This window comes from Odocoileus virginianus, chromosome 7, assembly GCF_023699985.2.
Source record: "Odocoileus virginianus isolate 20LAN1187 ecotype Illinois chromosome 7, Ovbor_1.2, whole genome shotgun sequence".
Lineage (NCBI taxonomy): Eukaryota > Metazoa > Chordata > Mammalia > Artiodactyla > Cervidae > Odocoileus > Odocoileus virginianus.
Window position 1 is genome coordinate 24,012,416 of NC_069680.1, and position 21,161 is coordinate 24,033,576.

General features: G+C 49.3%; 1 protein-coding gene across 16 annotated transcripts in view; it reads left to right on the top strand.

The window, feature by feature from the left end:
* TACC2 (transforming acidic coiled-coil containing protein 2) overlaps window positions 1–21,161 on the top strand; it is a 227,728-nt gene that overhangs the window by 191,993 nt on the left and 14,574 nt on the right. For 5 of the 16 annotated variants that reach the window (XM_070470314.1, XM_070470326.1, XM_070470322.1 and 2 more), the window contains 8 exons: window positions 571–606; window positions 2,720–2,780; window positions 3,902–4,103; window positions 10,795–10,856; window positions 11,877–11,992; window positions 13,400–13,571; window positions 14,831–14,971; window positions 15,855–15,944. In XM_070470314.1, the coding sequence (XP_070326415.1) occupies window positions 571–606; window positions 2,720–2,780; window positions 3,902–4,103; window positions 10,795–10,856; window positions 11,877–11,992; window positions 13,400–13,571; window positions 14,831–14,971; window positions 15,855–15,944 (880 nt within the window). Of the gene's footprint in view, window positions 1–570; window positions 607–2,719; window positions 2,781–3,901; window positions 4,197–10,794; window positions 10,857–11,876; window positions 11,993–13,399; window positions 13,572–14,830; window positions 14,972–15,854; window positions 15,945–21,161 lie in introns of all 16 variants that reach the window. The other 11 variants (XM_070470321.1, XM_070470328.1, XM_070470317.1 and 8 more) reach the window with 9 other exon arrangements.

Genomic DNA, 21,161 nt, shown 5'->3' on the forward strand with positions numbered 1-21,161 from the left:
GTGGATGGGAGATGGTCCTGGCCAAAAATGTGGACTTGGTTTTTTTTTTTTTTTTTTTTTTCAGATCAGTGGCTAAACCAGGCCTTTCTTAAAGATTCCCTAGAATCTGTGTTGGAAGCTTTATTTTAAGGCACAAACAGGAGAAAATAGAAATGCCCACACCACAAAGCCATTTCTCTCATTTTGGGGGATGAGTGAACTTGAAGCCACCACCTTCTCCTTCCCCACGAGACAGCTTGGTTCTGTTCTATTCTGTTCTGTCACCAGAGCTGACTGTGGTCAGGGAAGCCTGCCTGTCCCCAGGTCTCACCTCTGGTGCAGACGGCTAGGAGTCCTCCACTGGGGTGGCAAGGCTCTTGGAGCCGCCAACACTTTATGGGATAACTGGAACCAAGGGAGAAAGGTGTTCTCCGGCAGCTCCTCCAGAAAGCTGGGATGTAGCCCCCACGCCCAAGCCGCACACTGGATGGCTGTTGTATCCTAACCCCTTAATAACCAGTCATCTGCAGATTTATCTTTTTTGTCAGTTCCTTCTGTCTGTCTCTCTTTTTCTTTGTCTTCTTGTCTTAGGATGGTTGAAGATGTGATGTCTGTATGTTCTCTGTTGTAAGTAAATTTAACGGAATCTGCCTCTTATGCCAAATGTGCTTTTTCCTGCCTTTGCTTTTGCTTCCAAGCTCTTTTTTATTTCCTTTCCGTGGCTGCTGCTTACATATTTCTGTGGCGGGCCTGGGAATGACGGGGCATGGGGCTTCCCAGTAGCAGAGTTGTTTGTCTGTTTCATAGTGATTAGCATAAGTGGAACTGCTTGGCTGTGAAAACGTGATTATCCAACATCTGCCTGCTTGTCAGGAATGGAACCTTTTTTTTTTTCCCCCTTGCATATTGAATGTCTTCATCTGAAACCCATACATTTTTTTTTTAAACTCTCATTCCATGCTTCCATTTTAAATGGGACAAGTAGGCGATTGCTTTCAAAGTATTGTGGCTTCACCTTAAAATAACCATCCAGTCCGACCACAGGCAGGAACTGCTGTTTCTTGTTCTGGCTACATGTGAAGCGGAAACATTTGGGCTGTTTCAAATTGAGACTGATGGGAGCCCCCTGAAATGCAGGGACAGCTCAGGGTGGAGCACACGGCTGTGAGAGCCATCGCCGGGCCATGCCATCTGGGGGTTGCCTTGTTGAGGGAAACAGAGCGACAGGTCGGACCACCTCTGTGCCTGTATGCATTCCGGGCCGTGAGAGATCCTGCAGGCTGCTCCCAAGGGCCCATGGACAGGCATCTTCTTTGCCTCAACATCTTTCCAAGAGAAGCTGGCCTGGTCCCAGGCTCCCAGCAGCCTGGGATAGAGTGGAATCTCTCAGGGTCTCTTCTGCCCCTGGGATTTCTCCAGTATTTCAGAGCCACTTAGCAACTGTGAAACACACAGTTGCATATTTATATGCATGAATAAATATATGCTTCAAGCTGTAATTGCACTGTTCACATGACAAATGCCACAAATGCTCTAAATAACTATTTATAGTATTTCTTTCATAACTGAATGCCATTGTTGGAGTGTTTTATCTGAGCAAACACAAGGAGGAACTTGGTGTCCAATTGCTCTGTCCATGTAGTTACCGTCTAGAGCAGGAGAGGGGGAGGGGGAGTGTTAAGATGAGGGGACCGGCCCCCCCCCCAAGCCCTTGACTTGCTGGGGGCCAGACCAGACCACTGAGGGGCCTGAGACCAGGGGGCAGAGGCCAGTCTACAGGTGGAGAAGTCTCCATTCTGATTGTGGAAATGACCCCCCTGATCACCCAGGAGACATATTGGAACCATCTATGCTAAAAAATCCCTTCCTTCTGACTCTTTCAGGAATCTAAGCAGATGTCTCTTTTGCCTAGGTCCTCCTCTCCCTCACCCTCACCCCCAGTTATTTATATGAAGGAGAAAAAAGCGACCAGAGTCGTTAATGGTGATTAGGAAAGGCTTTTTTTTTTTTTTAATGATCTCGTCTCTGAAAAAAGAGTTCTGGAGTTTGGTTGCACAGCAGTGTGTATATACTTCACTGAACTGTACACTTAAGAGTGTTTGAGATGGTAAATTTTATGTGTATTCTACCATAAATGGAAAAAAAAAAATGATGTCACCCCTGGCCTGCCTTTAGTCAGAATCCCACCCAGAAGGTCAGAGGTGCAGGAACCCATTAAGCTCAGAGTTCCTGCATGTAGGAGAGAATCTTCCAGTTCCCGCCGAAGACCCAGACCTTCCCTTCCTATTTCCGCACGGCTCCTTCAGCTGTTTGAGTGCTGTGTCGGCTGGGTGTTCTGGAACTCCTGTTCATGGGTGTCATGAACTCACATCCCCTCCCCCACCTTAGCTGGTTCAGACCCTCCTGGATGAATGCAGATGTGTTAATCCGCTCACTAGATTCTGCTTTTTTAAAGTAAGAACATCTGGGCAAAGTCAGCTTCACTTTCTGGGTCAGCTCTCCACAATGGCATGTCTTCAAAAGACTTCAGGCTTGATGAATCTTTCCCTCCAGGGCAACAGTATCTGTTAAAAAACCAGAATGGATTGTCAGTGTGGATGTCTTTCAGTCGGTGTGGGGGTGGTGTGGACGGGATGGTGGTCTGGGCCGGATACTCAGCAGTCACGCTGTGGGCCTCGGTCGGCTCTGGAATGTTCTGTGCCTCTGTCCATTGCGTTTACATTTGTCATTTTGTTTCCAGTGACACGTTTAGGGTGAAAAAGTCGCCAAAACGGTCTCCTCTCTCTGATCCACCTTCTCAGGTATACTGTTCCCTTGACATTTATCATTTTATCACTGGCCCAGGGGTGGGGGGGGAGTCAAGACTGATGGGTGTTTATCCCCTACTAGTCAGTTGCTCATCACGGCCATGTTTCCAATACCCTCTCCTTGTCTCCTCCATGGAGGGTCCCTCAGTGTTTGCAAGACTTGGATTTGATCACTTCCCTTGGGGAAATGTCAGAGAATGTCCGCAGAATTGGCAGATGCCCAGGAAAAATATTAGTTCTCTGGGAATCGTGCTGGTCCGTTCTGGCCAGTTAATCTGCTGAGAACATCCTTAAGTATCAAGTTGAGGAAGTCTATGGAGATAAACGCATGTACAGTGAGAAAGAACTGAACGTGTGTGAGGAGCACTGGATTGTGTAACCAGCATCAGGACTGGGGCGGAAAAGGGACTCCATCCCCTAAAAAAGTGGGGGCTGGGCTCTTTCTTCACACAGCTCCCTGTCTCCCTCTTACCAGTTCCTCTCACCTTCTTTACAAACCAGGAATGTGTGTCAGGCCATTCAAGGTCATAAAACAAGCAGATCTCCTCTGTCGCCCTCATCTAAGCCAGTGAGAACCCAGCCAGGCCAGCCCTGGCCAGGGCGGGGCTGCAGAGAGGCGCCAAGCCCCACCAGAGGGGTCTTGGGTCCAGTGCCACGTCTGCTGTAACATTTTTGGGCTCCCACCCTGCCCAGCTTAGCTGCACACCTTTGTGGAGATGAGGCTGAAACTCACTTTCTCTACCTCTGGCATCAGGCATGACGATTGTTGGGCGATGTCTGTGGTATTGATGTCCAGCCCTTTGTGGGCATAACACTATAGTTGTCCTAATAAAAGTGCCAGTTGTAAAAATTTTCTTTATTTTTTTCAAAGTGAATGAGCAGGAATATCTCAAATAATCAAAACACAAAATCCTGATTCCTTTTTAAACCCATGTTCATTACCCCCTGAAACAAGCCATCAGAAAAGGAAATTCATAGAGTAAAGAATTTGTTTCCTAGGAACTGTTTTGAGCAGAGGAATGTGACAGGGTCCCATCCTGGGTAGAGGGGCCCAGACCCCGTGGGTGGGCACAGAGCCGGGACGAGAGGAGAGACGGCTTCCCTTCTCCTGGTAGGACCCCACCCCCGCGGCCACGCCGGAAACGCCGCCCGTGATCTCGGCAGTGGTCCACGCGACCGACGAGGAGAAGCTGGCGGTCACCAGTCAGAAGTGGACGTGCATGACGGTGGATCTGGAGGCTGACAAACAGGACTACCCCCAGCCCTCGGACCTGTCCACCTTCGTGAACGAGACCAAATTCAATTCACCCACGGAGGGTAAGCAACTTGGTGGCCCGCTGGACTCCCACCCTGCCTTGGAGACCATTGCCCCTAGGGAGCAAAAGGCCAGGAAAGAAACCGCTAAGCCAGGTAACTGTTCTGTGGATCGCCGCCTCCCGGGGCTCCCTGAGCTAGGCTGCCTGTTAACACAGCCTGAGGCTTGAACCCAGCTGTGCTGTGAGCCGTAGGCACCTGCTAAGAGCTAGCAGAGCGACCTCTAACACCTGGCCCTGGGCTCCCCCGAGCTTTGTACCTTCTCAGCTGTCTGGCTTCTGTTTCTTGAGGATTTTGTGTCGAATGCTCAGCTGGGTAAACTGGCCCAGGGGCCTCTCAGGGTCCCCATAGTTCATTGGCCCCTAGGGACCTTCCACCATGTGACCAGCACCTTCTGCTCAAGCCCTAAACCAGAGGCTCCCCCTTGACTTGCCAACTAGAACCCTGAGTCCTTCTCACAGGCCCTAGGCATGTCACTTACCTCATTCATATCTTCTTCCCCTTTAACATGTATCGACTTACAGCTAGCTGTCTGCCTGGTTCTTTGGCTTGAAAAATCTGTATATCTTAAGTCGGCAAGTAGAACCTTCCAGGGAGGGATATGATGGTACCCTGCATTCCTAATCCTCACGGGGCCTGTCCTCCACCCACCTCATGTGGGGCTTGTGAGCCTAGTCTTGAGCCGTCATTCCAATACCCTGGGCTGTCGTTGATGGATCTAAGTTTCCCTTTCTGAGATCTTAATTTCTAGCAAGTCTTAAAAACTGAGTAGCATTCAGTATGAGGACAATCATACAGGGAAACCCTATCTCCACTTCTTTGCTGCTAATAAGGAGCCGTGATCTCTATCAGGCCACTTCCTGCCCCCCACCTGGGTGGAGCAGGGGTGTAACCAAGGACATTTTTCAAGTTTCTCTATTTTTAATTGGAGGAAAGTCGCTTTACAATATTGTATTGGTGTCTGCCATACGCAACATGAATCTGCCATAGGTGTAGGTGTGTCCCCTCCCTCCCACCTCCGCCCTGAAAGTGAGAAGTGAAAGTATAGTCAGTCAGTCATGTCCGACTCTTTTCAACCCCATGGACTGTAGCCCATCAGGCTTCTCTGTCCCTGGGATTCTCCGGGCAGGAATACTGGAGTGGGTTGCCATGCCTTCCTCCAGGGGACCTTCCCGACCCAGGGATCGAACCCAGGTCTCCCACATGGCAGGCAGATTCTTTACCATCGGAGCCACCCCTCTAGGTTTTCACAGAGTGTCTGATCTGAGCTCCCTGCGTCATGCAGCAGATTCCCACTGGCCGTTTTATCTGTGGTCATTTACACGTTTCCACGCTGCTCTCAGTTCATCCCACCCTCTCCGTCCCGCGCTGTGTCCACAGTCTGCGCTCTATGCTTTTGTCTCCACTGCCGCCCTGGGAACCTGGAAAGCTTCCTCTGGAGGCTGTTCTTGACCCTGGGGCCTGGGTGGCCTGCTCTGTGCCCTGAGGTTTCTGAGTGGTACAGTGAGAGCCATTTCAGGTCTGGGGGAGACTGTGATGCTTATCTTATGACACGCCTTTCTGTATTTTGGTGATGAAAGACTTGGACTTCAGGGCATTGTATTTTCTGAACAATGGAGGCTTTGGTTAGCTGTCGGGTTAGCCCTGTGGCCGGGGGCTTGGGAGGCTTAACAGTGACCATCTTACTCCACCGTGACCCTGGGGGCCTGGGATCTGGCCTCAGCTCTACTTCAGCCCCCCTCTTCCTCTGCTCACAGACCCCTGGGCTGGGAACCCCACTGGATGGGACCCCCATCCAGCCCCTCTGTGGTGGCTGCTGCAGAATGCCCCCCACCTCCCTGTCTCTCGGGCTTGTCCTGCCCACTCCCAGCCTTTCCCTGGACGTGGCACCCTCACTGCCTGTCCTCAGTGCCTGGTCTGAACCTACTTTGAGGTTGCTTGATGCGGTAACAATGATTCGAGTGCATCCCTTACTTCTCCACTAGATTGTGTGTTTCTTGACAGCAAGAACCCTATCTGAGTCAGCTTTTCCCACAGCACCATGAACGCAGTAGGAGCTAAAGACAGCTTTGTGGGGAAAGATAGAGGCTAGGCAGGTATACATTGTAGTGGCCACATAGTCTGATTTTTGCATCACTCACCTCCTGTGTGAGGGAGATGGGCGGAGTGTATGGACATCCCAGAAGTAGCAGGGGCAGGTGAGGACCAGCGGGGACCTGGCCACTTTGATAGCTCCTGCTGGTTCACGTCTCTTGAGGTTTGATAAGGATCTGTTAAATGTCATAGAAACGTATAGAAGCCAACCTGAGCTTGCCACTGTAGACAGGAATCAAAAGGTATATGTGTTTTGTGGTGTGTGTATGTGGTTGTATTACCAGGAAACAAATAAATATGTGTATTATTTTAATAGAAAATCTCTGGGTCAGGACGATCCGTATGAAAAGGAAATGACAACTTATGGACAGAGGAGCCTAGCAGGCTACAGTCCAGAGGGTTGCAAAGACTCAGACATGACTTAGTGACTAAGCACGCAAGAAAATAGAAAGACCCTAATAATACCTTTTAAGCTAATAGGGGCCTCATTCAGTGGTGACATCCATTGCTTCATTTTCAGTTTGGAACGAAGACCACTCACTAGCTCACTGACATATTTGAGAATTGTTTTCTGCAAAAAATTTTACAGATAGGTAAATGTGTAAGTTTGGAACAAAACTCTAGTAAATCTGCCTTCTTAGAAAATGACTGTGAAGATTGGGGAAGCCCTGCCCGTAGTTGTAGCTGGTGGGCGATGGGAAATCCACTGGACGTGTGAATCCAGAAGAGCTGCAGTTTCGGGAGGTGTGGTCTGTGTCCATCTCTCGGGTGTACCCGTTCCTTCCAGCAACCGGACCTAGAAACTGGTGGAGGCCTGTTCTCGAATCGTCCTTCCTGTTCATGAGGTCATATCTGGCCACACCAGAGGTGTACCTGGTGGCGGGGGTGAGCAGATCTGTTCCCCAGAAAGAACCTGAGAGCGGAGGATCTGAGCTGTTAAAGATTTGCTCAGTGTTGAGGGGCTAATCCATGAAGGACCAGGTTTGCCCGATTCGAAGGGCCTCTTCTTCTCCACCACAGTCTTTCTGTGACCGTCTTTCAGGCTTCCTTTCGTCAAGTGTAGAATGAGGGTGTTGAACTTCCTGGGTCCACAGGAGATTCATATTGTCTTAATATTCCAAAAAACCTGAATAGACCTAGTTTAGATGGATGCCCAGCTAGTTAAAATTGCATGTTTGGGGTCTATAAGCACATCAACTCTCTCTGGTGACACCGATAGTCTCCAATTGCTTAAAACCGGAACTTGATGATCAAATATTTTTCTTTGAACCCTTGGCTTAGCAAATGCCATTTTCTAGGGCAGTCTTTTGAAACATGATGCCTTGAGAAGAAACTTAGTCCGTGTGGTTCCCAGGGATGAAAAGTTCAGGAACCACTGGGCAACAGAGGCTCCGAGATCTCCCCTGTCTCTGGTCTAAGACCCTGAGGGAGTAGTGGCTTTAGATTCACAGATCTGGATGGCCTATTGCTAGGGCATCAGCCTCTCCCTTCTACATCCATTAGAGGGGAAGGTGTCCTCGGGAGGAAGCCTAACCTATTCTTCAGTTCAGTTCAGTCGCTCAGTCCTGTCCAACTCTTTTTGACCCCATGGGCTGTAGCACTCCAGGCTTTCCAATCTTATCACCAACTCCTGGAGCTTGCTCAAACTCATGTCCATCGAGTCCATGATGCCATCCAACCATCTCTTCCTCTGTCATCACCTTCTTCTCCCGTCTTCAATCTTTCCCAGCATCAGGGTCTTTTCCAATGAATCAGTTCTTTACATCAGGTGGTCAAAATATTGGAGCTTCAGCTTCAGTGGTGGGCACCGTTGCCATTGAGATACAGACATAGAGAAGGGCCACCCAGGAAAATTGGAGTAGTGTCCTTGTCCCTTTCTGAAAGCCTCTTCTTTGCTCATCATGTATGTTAAAAGTTTCAGAAATATTAGCAGTGAGCAATAATAGACCTGGTTGCAATCCATTGCCTTTTGCCAGACCAGCTGTGGGGCTTTACATCAATTCATTTTATCCTGTAAGATGTGTGCACTTTGAACTGCATTTTATGAATGAGTCAGTAGGCCTGGAGAAGTCGGTGAGGTGGCTTCCCTGATCCTGGGAATGACAGTCTGGACTCAGCTGCATCCTTCTGGCTTCTGCTTAGGCTCCTTTGGCCCTCTCACCAAGCCCCAACAAGGAGAGTCAAATGGGAACAGCAGTCCAGCCCTCTCATGGCACATTGCCTTCAGAATGACAGGCCCCATCAGCAATAACGTCAGGCCTTTTCAGCTCAAAGCAGCATGTGCTTCAGAGAGCTGCCTCTTAGATGTAAAGACGTTGAGCCGCTTGGTATGATTGCTGTTACCTTTGCTGGTCTGCCAGCTGTGTGTAGCATGATGTAAAAATGGCGCTAAAATTGCATGTGGCTTCCCTCTCTGAACCTACCCTCTGAGGCTTAGAATTTAAGGCAGATGAGTGAGATTTTGAAAAGCGAGTTGAGTAAGATGTTTTCTCAAAATATCTGAGAACCTAGGACTTCCCTGGTGGTCCAGTGGTTAAAACTCCACACTTCCACTGCAGGGGGGCAGTGTGAGTTTGATTGTTGGTCAGAAAAGTTAGATCCCCACATGCCACGTGGTGTGGCCAAAAAACAAGAATATGTCTGAGATGCTCTTGGCAGGTAGGAAAGAAGCAGATAAATGAGCTCAGTGACCTGAAACTCACCCAGATTTGCCGCCAGGAAAATGAGTGCAGATTCCAGGTGGGACACTGAGGCGAGCTGGTAACCAGAGCTAGTGCTGACCCGGGGTCCCAGGGCCCGGAGGATCTCCACGGTGGCCCCCAGCTTACTTGGTGCATCCCGGGTGCTCTGTGCCATTGTAAGGCATGTTTGTGTGGCGGAGGGGGAGGCTTTCTGTTAAATCAGTTAGGATAAAATCATGCCTTGGCAATAGCAGTGATACCTTGGAGGATGAAAGAGCTGATTTGTAATATCTTCTCCACTTAGTCTTTAGCAGAACAATAAACATGAGCACTGGCATCCTCCAGAAGAGGCCCTAGAAGGCCCTCTGTCCTTCACTGTCCTCTGCCTTTGGCAGATACTAAGTCTTTATAAATGAACGCTTCTGTGTCTTTGGTCGAGGCAGACCCCGGGGACAGGTTCACAGCACGGTTACAGACACTGAGCCCCTGCCCAGCATGCGGTTCAGCTTAGTCCGTGTTCCTCCCCAGGGACGCACAAGTCAGCACCTTCAGGATGTGTGAGGTCCTACTGGCCATTAATCCACAAAACCGTCTCCATTCCCATGAGCAGGTCATGCCTGCCAGAAAGATGCATTTGCTTCATCCCAGAGATTCCTGAAAAGTCATCCACGGGGTTAAGTACTGGAGTTTATTCAGCCAAAACCATACACACTTGCAGGTTTTGAGAAAGTCTTTGAGGAAATCCCTCATTATTTTTTTGGCCTTGCCTCGCAGCATGCAGGCTCTTAGTTCCCTGGCCAGGGGTTGAACCCGTACCTCCTACAGTCTTAACCGACGGACCACCAGGAAGTCCTGAATATATATCATTTTAAAGCTCATATTTAAAGGACCATTTTAAAAAGATCCCTTCTGTTGAATATGCTTATGAATATGTAGGAATGATGGACTTTAAACCAGAAGAACTGCTGCTATTTCTGTTTATTTTTTATTTAAAAAAATTAAGGCATTGGGCTTTAGGGATTGCCATTGACACTCCTGCTTTCTGAGTGGGTCATGTCACGTCTTACTTTTCTTCTTAAGTGTAAAAGAGCTATCAGGTAGCTGTGGATTGGGGTTTTTGCGACGATAGGGTCCTCTTCTGTCTTTTTCACTACTGTATCCACCGTGCCCTGCACAGTCTGAGGCACTTAGTAGGTGCTCAGAGTCCATTCACCAGACAGGGACTTGGCTGGAGTGGCAGAGCTGGGTCTCCACCTGTAACTGCCTGGGAGCTGAGGCAGGCAATGGGATTTCTAGTCTCCGGTGAGAGTATCCGAAGTTTTCCTTGTAGCCTAAAGTCTCCTGTCAACTTGAAATACACCATTACTCCACCAAATTGGACTTTAATAGTCATGTCTGAACATTTGATTCAGACCAGCCTCGGTACTGGCAGAATTGGGAATGTTCTAAGCGACTTGCAGAGCTTCTCTTACGGCAGCTCTGTTCCTCCCCCTTGCTTCCATCAACCAGACGGGCAGCTCGGGTCCAGTTCCAAAATGTCACCAGAACTTAGGAAGATTCCCTGAACCGCACATGAGACTTTCAGAGAAAGAAAGCATCACCCAGGGGGCACGCACGCTCTGATCTGAAAGCTTAGTGCAGGATGCTCAGATCTTTTCCCAGTCTTGACATGTAATTCCCGTGGGACTCTCTCAGACTCCCAAGTGGCCGAATCTCCTTTATGGCAAGAGGTTTACCACTTGTCTGAAAATAGCTAAGGCGAGCCTCCCCTTTTGACTGTATTGGAAATCTCAGCCAGTGGGCATTCTCAGAACGCTTAAAACCTTGTTCCAGGCCCCACCTTGCCCAGCCAGATAAATCTTTTGTTCGCAGCCCACCCCCCACTCCGGTGCTCACCTCTCCTTTTGTTTCTTTTGCAGAGTTGGATTACAGAAACTCCTATGAAATCGAATATATGGAGAAAATCGGTTCCTCCTTACCTGTAAGTTCTTCTGCCTCCAGCCAGCAGGGGACTTGCTTTCCACCCTGTTTTGGAGTCACTTTAATGAACGGGGGCTGGAGTGGGGGATGGGGTTGAGGTTTGTCCCAGCCCACTTCAGATGCCATTTTCAGAGAGAAAATGATAGGACGCTCTTAGACTTCCTGCAGAATTACTTCCTTTGACTGAGAAAGAGCTAGTCCTTTTGAAAAGGTAGAAGGCGTGGTTGTTTTTAAGGCGTACCGTGATCTGGTTTCTTCAGACTAATTGCTTTCTGTAATTGAAGATTATCCCTTTGAGCAGTAAGTCTATCCCCCTTTCCTTTTTCATTTTAAGTCATTATGATGGGTGGCTGTCTCCCCTGGCTTAATATGTGTTGCCGCCGGGGCGTTTGGTCTTGAACACGACCTTTTGTGCTGTGCTGTTGTCTGGCAGCACCCACAGAGGCGTGGTGATGCCCGGGGGTGGGGGGGTGGCGCCTGTGCGACTCGGGATCCCAGACTTGTTGCTCTTATATTTCTTTCTCTGCATCGTTCATAGATGTGGGGTTGCTGCTTCTAAACCACAGTTGCTGTAAATCAGTGAACCTCGATGGTGACGCTGATCATTCTAGTCCATCATGCCCCCATTCAACTGTGGGCAGCACCCGGGCAGGCTCTCTCCGACCCCTCTGTTTATCCTGGGTGACCAGCGTGCTTGTGTGCCCAGAGAGGATGGTCACTAAAGGCAGTGGCTGAGCAGCAGTGAGCGTGTTGCACACCAGCCCCAACGCAGTCAATTCTCCCCGGAAACGTTCCCCCCTGGGTGGAATCGCACTTTCTCTTTCCACCTTCCCCTTCCTGCCATCCTCCGCCCCTCTCTCCTAGCCGGTACCACTGTCTCCTCGCTTCCGGGTGGTTGGAGAGCAAGGAAGGCTCCTTCCTGACCAGTTACCTGTCCCCATCGAAGTGTGCTCTGGTTTTCGTCTTGGTAGCGTGCTCAGGCCACTGTGGCTGAGCTGACATGTGACTTTGATCCCTGCAGCAGGACAATGATGCCCCGAAGAAGCAGGCCTTGTACCTTATGTTCGACACATCTCAGGAGAGCCCGGTCAAGTCTCCCCCTGTCCGGATGTCCGAGTCTCCAACGCCGTGTTCAGGGTATGACTGCCGTGATGAGACAGCGATGCCCTGGAGGGCCTAGGCATGGAGCTAGACATGGAGGTCCCCCGGCCTCTGAGCCCATGCACTTCTCTACTGACCTCGATTCATTTGCACACACGCAGCCCACGTCTCTATCTCGGCATCCACTCTGACGCAGATGCGGTGGGTTTGTCCCTGGCTGCCCTTTGGACTGAGCTGGGATCCTTTAACCAACTGAATGTATGCGCCCCTCACATCACCTCCCAGCGCACACACCGCTTGATTTTGTGATTCATCCCTTGGGGAGGTAGCATGCTGGAGCATTCCAAGCTGGAATCCCACTCCTGGCCCTCTCTGGTCACTTGAGCCCTCCTGGGCTGCACTTCCCTCATGTGTAAAGTGAGAGTTAGGAATACAGTTGACCTTGTAGGGATTTTATGAAGATGAATTGAGGTGCTCAGTCTTACAGGCATCCCCCAGTGGGGATGGGGCTAGAAGTCCCTGTCCAGAAAGCCATCGGGGGGAGTGAATGGAGATGCTGTAAGGAGAGCACTGGTCACGAGGCCTGGCACAAACAAAGTGCCTGATAAATGTTGATTGTTAATAAGATGTGAAGGTAAGCCTTTCTCAGGGTCTGGTTCTGAGCTGTGTGGTGCTGGGTCGGGTGCAGGTGGGGTTTCACGCTGAGACTGGGACCTTCTTACCCTCCCCTGCTGGCCCGGTCACTGAGCAGGAATGAAAGCGCTTGCTTTGACTTCCCACACTTCCTCCAAAACCTGCCCGGGGCCGGAGAGTGAAATGATGGCATTATTACAACAGCGGTCATGGAGCCTTGGGACTGCACAGCGTCACGTGCGTTCCATGCAGGCAGCATCTCTCTTGATCGTCACTAAGTAGCAGCCCCTAACCTCCCCTCCTGAGGTGCACAGCCAGGGGCCTAGTGGTCTGCTTACCTCCAGAGCTGTGTCCTTGGGCTTTCCTGGTAGCTCAGACAGTAAAGAATCTGCCTGTAATGTAGGAGACCTGGGTTCAGTCCCTGGGTTGGGAAGATCCCCTGGAGGAGGGCATGGCAACCCACTCCAGTATTCTTGCCTGGAGAAACTCATGGACAGAGGAGCCTGGTGGGCTACAGTCCATGGGGTTGCAAACAGTCAGACACAACTGAGCAATTAGTACTTTTACACTTTGTGTCCTTAGCTAGATGGCATCTGTACTTCTGGCTCTACCTGGTCAGCAGGTTCTGGGGTGGGACTGGACCACCCTCCACCCGGCCAACAGGCCCCTTGGCTGCCTAAGACCTGTCCATTTTCCTCGGGGATTATAACCCTGGAAGTCCAGCATCCCTTGGCATATTAGTCGAGGCATCCTGACTGATTTTGGTGGGATTTCCGGTGCAGACTTTAAAGATGCCCTTTGCTTCTTCAGCTCAAGTTTCGAGGAGACCGAAGCCCTTGTGAATACTGGGGCAAAGATCCAACATCCCGTTGCACGAGGGCTGGCCCCCAACCAGGAGCCACACTTGCAGGTGCCAGAGAAGTCCTCCCAGAAGGAGCTGGAGGCCATGGCCTTGGGCACTGCATCGGAGGTGATGGAAATTGTAAGTGGGGTCGGAGGGACCCGAGATCACTGTGGGTGAACCGGGGACCAGTGGGCTTCCATCACTGCGTGGGCCAGGTCTTTAAAGCGCCACTTGCCTGGTACCAGGCATGGGGCTGGAAGCTAGCCTAGGTCATCCCACCGCATAATGATCAGAGGAAGGCTCCCTGTCCTGACCAAGGTGGTTTTGCAGTTCTCACCTAAGTGCATTATTTGCTCTCATGGTTATTAGTTTTCCACTTCCAGCCCCTTCCAGCTAGACTGTGGCTTTGGAGCTGTCATACGTCTATACCCTACCTCTCTGTCTTCTCTGGCAGAGGGCAGAGAATGGTAGAGCAGGTAGACGCTCTCCTTTTGAGAGACAGTTGGTTCTCCTGGGCCTTGGTGATGGGAAGTGCTTTCTGTTTATAGACCAGGACTTAACACCTCTTCATTCCCCAGCCCTGTGGGGCTTCGCAGAGCGAATAGACCTGAGCTCAAGGCCCCGCCCCCAACCTCCACACATCTAAAATGGATCATCCTTCTAGATGAATTTTCTTTTGGTTTTTTTACCTCCCTCCTCACAATTCCTAAAATGGTTTGAGGCCATTGACTTAGCATGTTACTTTGTTGTTCCGGATGAGTAGACATTCATTTATCTCATGCATCAAGTACTTAATTTAGCACCTACTGTGTGTCTGGCTGTTGGACACTGGAAAGATAATTGTGAGCAAAAACATGGTCCAGACGGGACTCAGAGCATCTTTCAAATAGACATCATGATGGACTCATGCATAATTCAACTTTCTGCCAAGTTGGCTTCTGATTTTGAAGTCTTTCTGATCTTTTTCTTTTGAAAGCATCTTTCCTTTATTTAGAAAATGACCTTTCCCAAAACCTTACTTTGCATATTTATACTGGAAAGTATTTTCCTGATGAGTTATGTTACGTTTGGAATCCCCATCTGCTAGCTTGTCTCCCACCTGCAGAGGTTTTCAAGTAACTAAGGACAGCTCTCCTCCCAGCAGCTGGTTATGGAGTGGGGGTGGTGTGGGGGTGGGGAAGGACCCTAAGACGGAGCTTTGGGGGAGGGGGTTGGGCCTGCCAGTCTCGAGATGCCCGTCATCAGCACGTGGACATCAGTCCAGATGAAAAGGGGAGTACTGGCACCTAACTGATACTCTCTTTAGCCTTAAGGCAGAAACGTTCAGCCAACAGATGGGTGGTCTTGCTCAGAAGCTGTCACTCTGTCTCCTCTATTTTTCCTCTGCCGGCCTTCAGACAGCTCCCGAGGGCTCCTTTGCCTCTGCTGACGCCCTCCTCAGCAGGCTAGCTCATCCAGCCTCTCTCTGTGGTGCGCTTGACTATCTGGAGCCCGACTTAGCAGAAAAGAACCCCCCAGTCTTTGCTCAGAAACTTCAGGTTTGTAGCCCATGTGTGACTTTGGGGGAGTCTGTCAAAAACCTCAGTAGAGAATGAATCTCTAAACTCCAAAAGCCGCGATGCAGGAGTTCATGGAGCATTGCCGTGAATGTTCCAGATGGAATCGCTTCCCCTCCAAGACTGATGTATGTGGCGTTCTCTACCCGGGACGCCAGAGTGATATAAATCGTGTCTTTCCATATGGAACAAACCATTTGTATTTCAATTTGGAAATTGGACCCAAACAGTCATTTTTCAGATGTCTTGATAGCCCCAAAAGCAGCTTTCTGTGATTTATTCATGGAACCAAGGATATTAGCTCACCAGCGAGCCAGACTGTTTATATATATGAGGTTATCCTCAGACCCCCATTGAGATAACATCTGGACTCAGGTCTTGCATCTGGAACCAAAACCATTCTCTCTACCCTGCGCTTTAAATTTGACTACTTAATTTGATATTCCCCTAGACTGGGACGTGCAGAGCAAACCTAGAGAGATGGCTTATAGTCCTTTGAGAGATGCAGATCCACTCATGGAAATTGTTGGCCAACCTTACATGAAATGAACACAAGGAGAGAAATCGAAGGAAACAGTGCACTAAAAATTCTGGTCCCGTTTTAAAAATCATTTCATATTTGATGGCATAATACTTCTGACATTCCAAAGGGTGATTTAACAAAAAAAAAAAAAAAGGAAATTAAGCACCTATTTCATGATCTGCTGAGGTGTTAATTGTGAAAGAAAGCCAGCGCGTGTGTTTCCCCGAGTACCTGTCACGACACATTCACGTGGCCCATTCGTTTCTTGGATGTGGACAAACATCTCCGTCCTGTCTCGCTGCATTTTCCCTGCGATCTGCTCATTTCCCACCCCTCCGGCAGGAGGAGTTAGAGTTTGCCATCATGCGGATAGAAGCCCTGAAGCTGGCCAGGCAGATCGCCCTGGCTGCACGTAGCCGCCAGGCCACCAAGGTACTGGTTTGCTTCTGCTGTGTGCTGCCTCTTGAGAATGTTGTGTGGTCCAGAAGCTTCTTTGCTAACCACGGCCAAGCAGGTGTTCGACCAAGGATGATATCTCCACAAAAGCTAAAGGTGTAACTCGTGCATGAGTACACACTGAGGCCATGTCTGAGGTCTGGTCCGCTCGGTTAAGAAGGAACCAAGCAGGATGGGTGGGAAAGCTGCTTGAATGGAGGAAAATACGAGAAACCCATGTACAGTCAGAGGCGTGAGGAGCCTGGGATGAGATTGCAAAGTCAGATATAAGACTGGTTAACTCTATTCATAGTTAAACAGCACAGATAAATCCTAACCTTTGAAGTTCTGTTTTCTTCCTACAGAAATCATTTGCTTCTCTGTTGATGAAAAGTAATGTGCAGCTTTTCTGTTTTGTACAATTATTATAGAATAATAATAATGATTATACTGAGACTACACCCTACTCAGTAGTAAATAGGCGAAAACAAGATCTTGACGTGTCAGATGACCCTTAGGCCAGGGTCAAGAGGATTACAGAAAAGCTATCCTTTCCTGCAAGTAGAGAGTGTAAATATTTGAGGCTTTGCGGGTATCTGTCTGATCTCTGGCAGCTACTCAACTCTGCAGCTCTGCCAAAGCAGCAGTGGACAGCACTGGATGAATGGGTCTGGTGGGGCCCGGTAAAAACCTTTTACAGGAAATGGCATTAGGCCATTAGGCCCACACCCTGTAGTTTGGCTCAGATGGTAAAGAATCTGCCTGCAGTGCAGGAGACCCAGGTTTGATCCCTGAATTGGGAAGATCCCCTGGAGAAGGGAATGGCAGCCTACTCCACTCTTCTTGCCTGGAGAATCCCCATGGACAGAGAAGCCTGTTGGGTTACAGTCCATGGGGTGGCAAAGAGTCCTACACAACTGAGCGACTCACACTTTTGCTTTCTTATTATAGTTTGCCAGCCTTTCTCTAGAGGAGACTGTGGCCAGTCTTTCTCTAGAGGAGAATATGATGCTGACAGTGCCTGCAGAGATTGTTTTGCTGGCTTCCAAGTTTGGAGTCATTTTGCTCAACAGTTGGGATGAGTGTCTGTTGCCGTGCAATACAGCACGTGGTCTGCAGAGGTTCAGCCCACCCCCAGGGCTGACGGGTGCCCCTGCAGTTTGAGAAGCTGCCTCATTCCCTCCCCCACACCCAACCCCCAAGTGGCAGCCCTGTAAAAACCTGGGCTGTTAGATAAGAACTGGGTCCCAGTGCATTCTGTGGCCTTGAACCAGCGGGTGAGCCTCGGGTTTTCCATCCCTGTCGAGAGGCTAATAGCAAGCTTGCAGGCTGCTGTGAGGACAGTAGGTGATGTGCAGAGAGCAGCACCGTGCGTGGCACACAGTAGGTGTGCAATCAGTGAATGGGCGCTGACCTTCACTGGTGCCTCTGTTTCCTGATGAGACGCTCCCAGCATCTGTTCTCATACGGCAGGTCCAGGTCCCATTTTACAGACGGGGAAAACGGAGCCTGGGAGCCAGCCCAAAGCCTGTTGTTGATTCACTGGCTTTCCGGGAGCTAGTGCTTACATCTCCAGATGGGAGCCTGTTGCCCGTCCATCTCAAGTGACAGCTCGCCTAGCAGCAGGGCCATCTCTCATCCTTGATACAGGATCAGGAATTCATGCTGCTCCTGCCTTGAGGGCCCCCTGCATGTGGTCCCCCTGGAGCCAAACAGGGACTGCCCCCCGCCCTGCCTTCCAGATACATGTCTGAGATGTCTCCCCATGGGTGTGTCCATACCAGGAACATTGGTACCCAGAGTTGAGACAAGAATGTAAAGTCTAATTGTTCGTTCTCTTGTTCTTGTGGCCAACCCATAAACCTGGGTTAAATTTCCATGAAATGAGATTTTTAGAATGCATTATGCAGTAAGGAATTTTTCCCCCTTAGGTTTATTTCTTGATATTCTTGGTTAGTGGCTTAAACACAGAATGAATTACTTGAGGTTTGGTCACTATGAATACAGTTTATTCTTGTACAGAAGTTTGGGGCAGAATCATGTTCTAAGTAGTTCTTATTGAATATGAAGTGTTTGGAACTGCTTGGTACCCTTGCCTGCTTTCTCAGAGATGGCCAGCAGTTGACTCCCAGGCAGTTACAGCCTGTTCTCAGACCATGTGTCCTGATTCTGATTTAGAAAATACTGTCACGTGAATCTCCTGAGTGTAGTTTGGAGAGACAGCGCCTGTTTCCTCCTTATGTATTCCAGAAGGGCGTGTTAAAAGAATGATTCCATAGGGTCTTGGAGTATGAGGCGGTTTTCCTCCACCCTGGGAACCTGTACCGCTTTTGTAAGAAGTCTATTATCTAGGGACCTTGGCCCATGGAAAATAGATGCTCTTTCCTATAGTTAATTAGCCCTAGGGTGATCCATTTGCCTGGACCCAATTAGGTCCCTCTGGGTTTCTTGTTCGTGAGATGCTTGATAGTCCCTTAGTGCATTGGAAACTGTTGATACATAGGAAGGGAAAATAGCAGCTGTATATCCAATTGACTCTCTTTGCTGCCCATATATTTCAGTTGCAAGTGACACAGCCCCCATCTTTTTGACAGCGTGGTCTTAAATTGTGGCTCACACAAAATGAAATCTCTCAGAAGAGAGATTTCAAAAACAAAAAAAAAACTCACACCGAGGGGATGAAAAGCATTATGAAATATGACGGGGGTGATTTTCATTTGCTCCTTGGAGCAGCTTCACTCGCGTTTCCCTTTAGACTGAGGGTCAGCAAAGCCAGCCTTCCAGGGACTACAGTGGGGCTTCCTCCTCCTCATTAGTCAGAAAAGGTTAGAAATGAGGGAAACGCCAGGGGCTGGGGTGTCAGACTCCAACTTGTTTTCCTTCCACAAGCTTCTGGCAGTGTGGTATCCTCCTGGGGGTAGGTCTGACCGGTCCCTGGCTCTGCGGTGCTGTGGCCCTGAATTCGCCACTGAACCGATGGATAGAACCTCGGAGTTCATCTGCATGGCTTTCCAAGGGCTGCGGGACTTGGGGACAGATTGCATTTGTGTGTGTAACAGACACTGGTTGTGGTCCCGAAGCTGTTGGCCTTTTGGGAAGAGGGGGACCCTATACAAAGAATGAAGGCTGTATCTGGGTAACTTAGGATCAAGGATCTACAAATGGCAAGCTTTGGGGCCGGAGGAAGTCCTAGAAACAGGCTCCTCTGGGCAGGAAAGGGCATTACTCCTAGTGTATGGTTCCTGCAGGAGTCCTAGCTGATAAAGGCAGAGACCTGGCTTGTTGCAGCAGGAGGAGAAGGAGTCAGGCCTGGGGCAGTTGCGTGGTTGCTGAGCAGCCTGATATCCTAGGTGCCTTTTCTCCTGCTCTGTCCAGGCCCCCCCCCCACAGGTAACCACATGATGCCCCAAGCCCACAGCGACCGTCCGAAGAGCAGTGACAAAGGGCTCACACGTGGGTTTCAGCTTACTGCCCAGCTGCAAGAATTTGTGGTCATCACCTGCAGCCTATGTTGAGGGTTGAGGCCATGCCTTTTTCTTCCTCCCAGAAATTTTATTATTTTTTTTAAAGGGAGAATACATTATATTTTATATTTTTGAATTTATTTTTTTTTAGATGCAGGCTTTTTTAATCTATGTTTTGATTGGAGGATAATTGCTTTACAATGTTGTGTTGCTGTCTGCTCTAGGACAGTGTGAATCAGCTATATAAGGATGCGTATATTCCCTCCGTCTTGAGCCTCCCTTCCCCTCCTCGCCCCCCATCCCACCCCTTTAGGTCAGAGCACTGAGCTATTCTATACAGCTTCCCACTGTCTATCTGTTTTATACATGGCAGTGATATATGTCAGCCACTCTGTGTTTGTTCCACCCTCTTTTCCGAGGCCACGTCTTGACCCACTGGGATGGAGTGGCCGGTTGGCGTTGGCGGTGCCTCCTGTGTGAGTGGGTTAAGGGCACGTATCAAGTGCGTTCCTCCTGCTTGTCATCCTGAGCTCGAGACCGCCTGTTGTCAGACTTGGGTAGCACAGTAGCAGGGTGAGGCTGCTCTCTGTCTGACCTGGCACCATGTGGCCCAGACACCCCCAGGCGTGCAGCCTGTGTCCACGCTCCATGACCTTGGCCCAGCTCCGTGACCTTGACCCGTGGCCTGATCTCGTCTCCTGGGTCCCACCCCTGTGCTCTCTCACTGCTGTGCCACCCGGGTCCCCGAGACGGCGATCCTGCCTTGGTCCCGGACATGGCAGCTTCCCGTAAGCCTGGCAACGGGATTGATTGGCCACGGGGAGGACTCCGAGCCCAGGTGAGGGACAGGACCCGCAGCCCCTGGCTGCGGGGCCAGAAGGACCCCGGGCGTATCTGTAGGTCTCACTGGGGTGACAGTGCTCCAGGGGTCCCCACAGGAATCAAAGTTTAGGGAAGAGGATTGAGGTCATAGTCCCATGTGGTCTGAGTCATGCCATCTCACATTTTAATTTGCAATGCTAGGGGCTTCCTGGCTCCTCTAAAGTAGCAAATGGGAGATTATGTGAGAGAAATAGAGCTTAATCTAAGTCTGATCTTAAAATATCAGGAAGAGACAGAGCTATTAATTTCAGCTTAAAACAATCCTTGGTTGTAAGAGAAAACCAGGGTGTGTATCTTGAATTTCATTGACATGCAGATACTTGGATGATAATTTAGATGGACTCTGAAGTCATCGTATTTCTTTATTGAAAACTCAGGTGGCCAGGATGACCAGTGATGGTGAATCACTGTGTCGGTAGTAACCATTTGCATTTACTTAGAAAGCTCATCCTTTTGTTTGTTTTTCATCCCTGTCCTTATTTTACAAAGGACATGAGGCAGCTTAAAGGTCATTAACTCCTGCATCGATCTTATTTCATTTCTGCCCAGTATAGTAAAATTAGTTTTCATTCATTTTTCTTTTCCACTTCAGAGAGCTGGTTTATTTGGAGTCAGAATTGAATCTCATTCTGGGAAATGATTTGGCCAAATCTTATTTAGATTCTCATTTTTTTCATCAGAGGGACCGGGATGTTCTTTCCATTTTGAAATTTTATTCTGATTTTTTTTCAAAGAACACATTATTTTATTTAACTGATAGGTACAAGTTTAAAAAAAAAAATCCTCTTCAGAATTTTCTGTTTTTGAACTTTCATGATAAATGTAAGTACTGAGTCTTGATGCCGTTATAATTTTCCATTTACTTCCT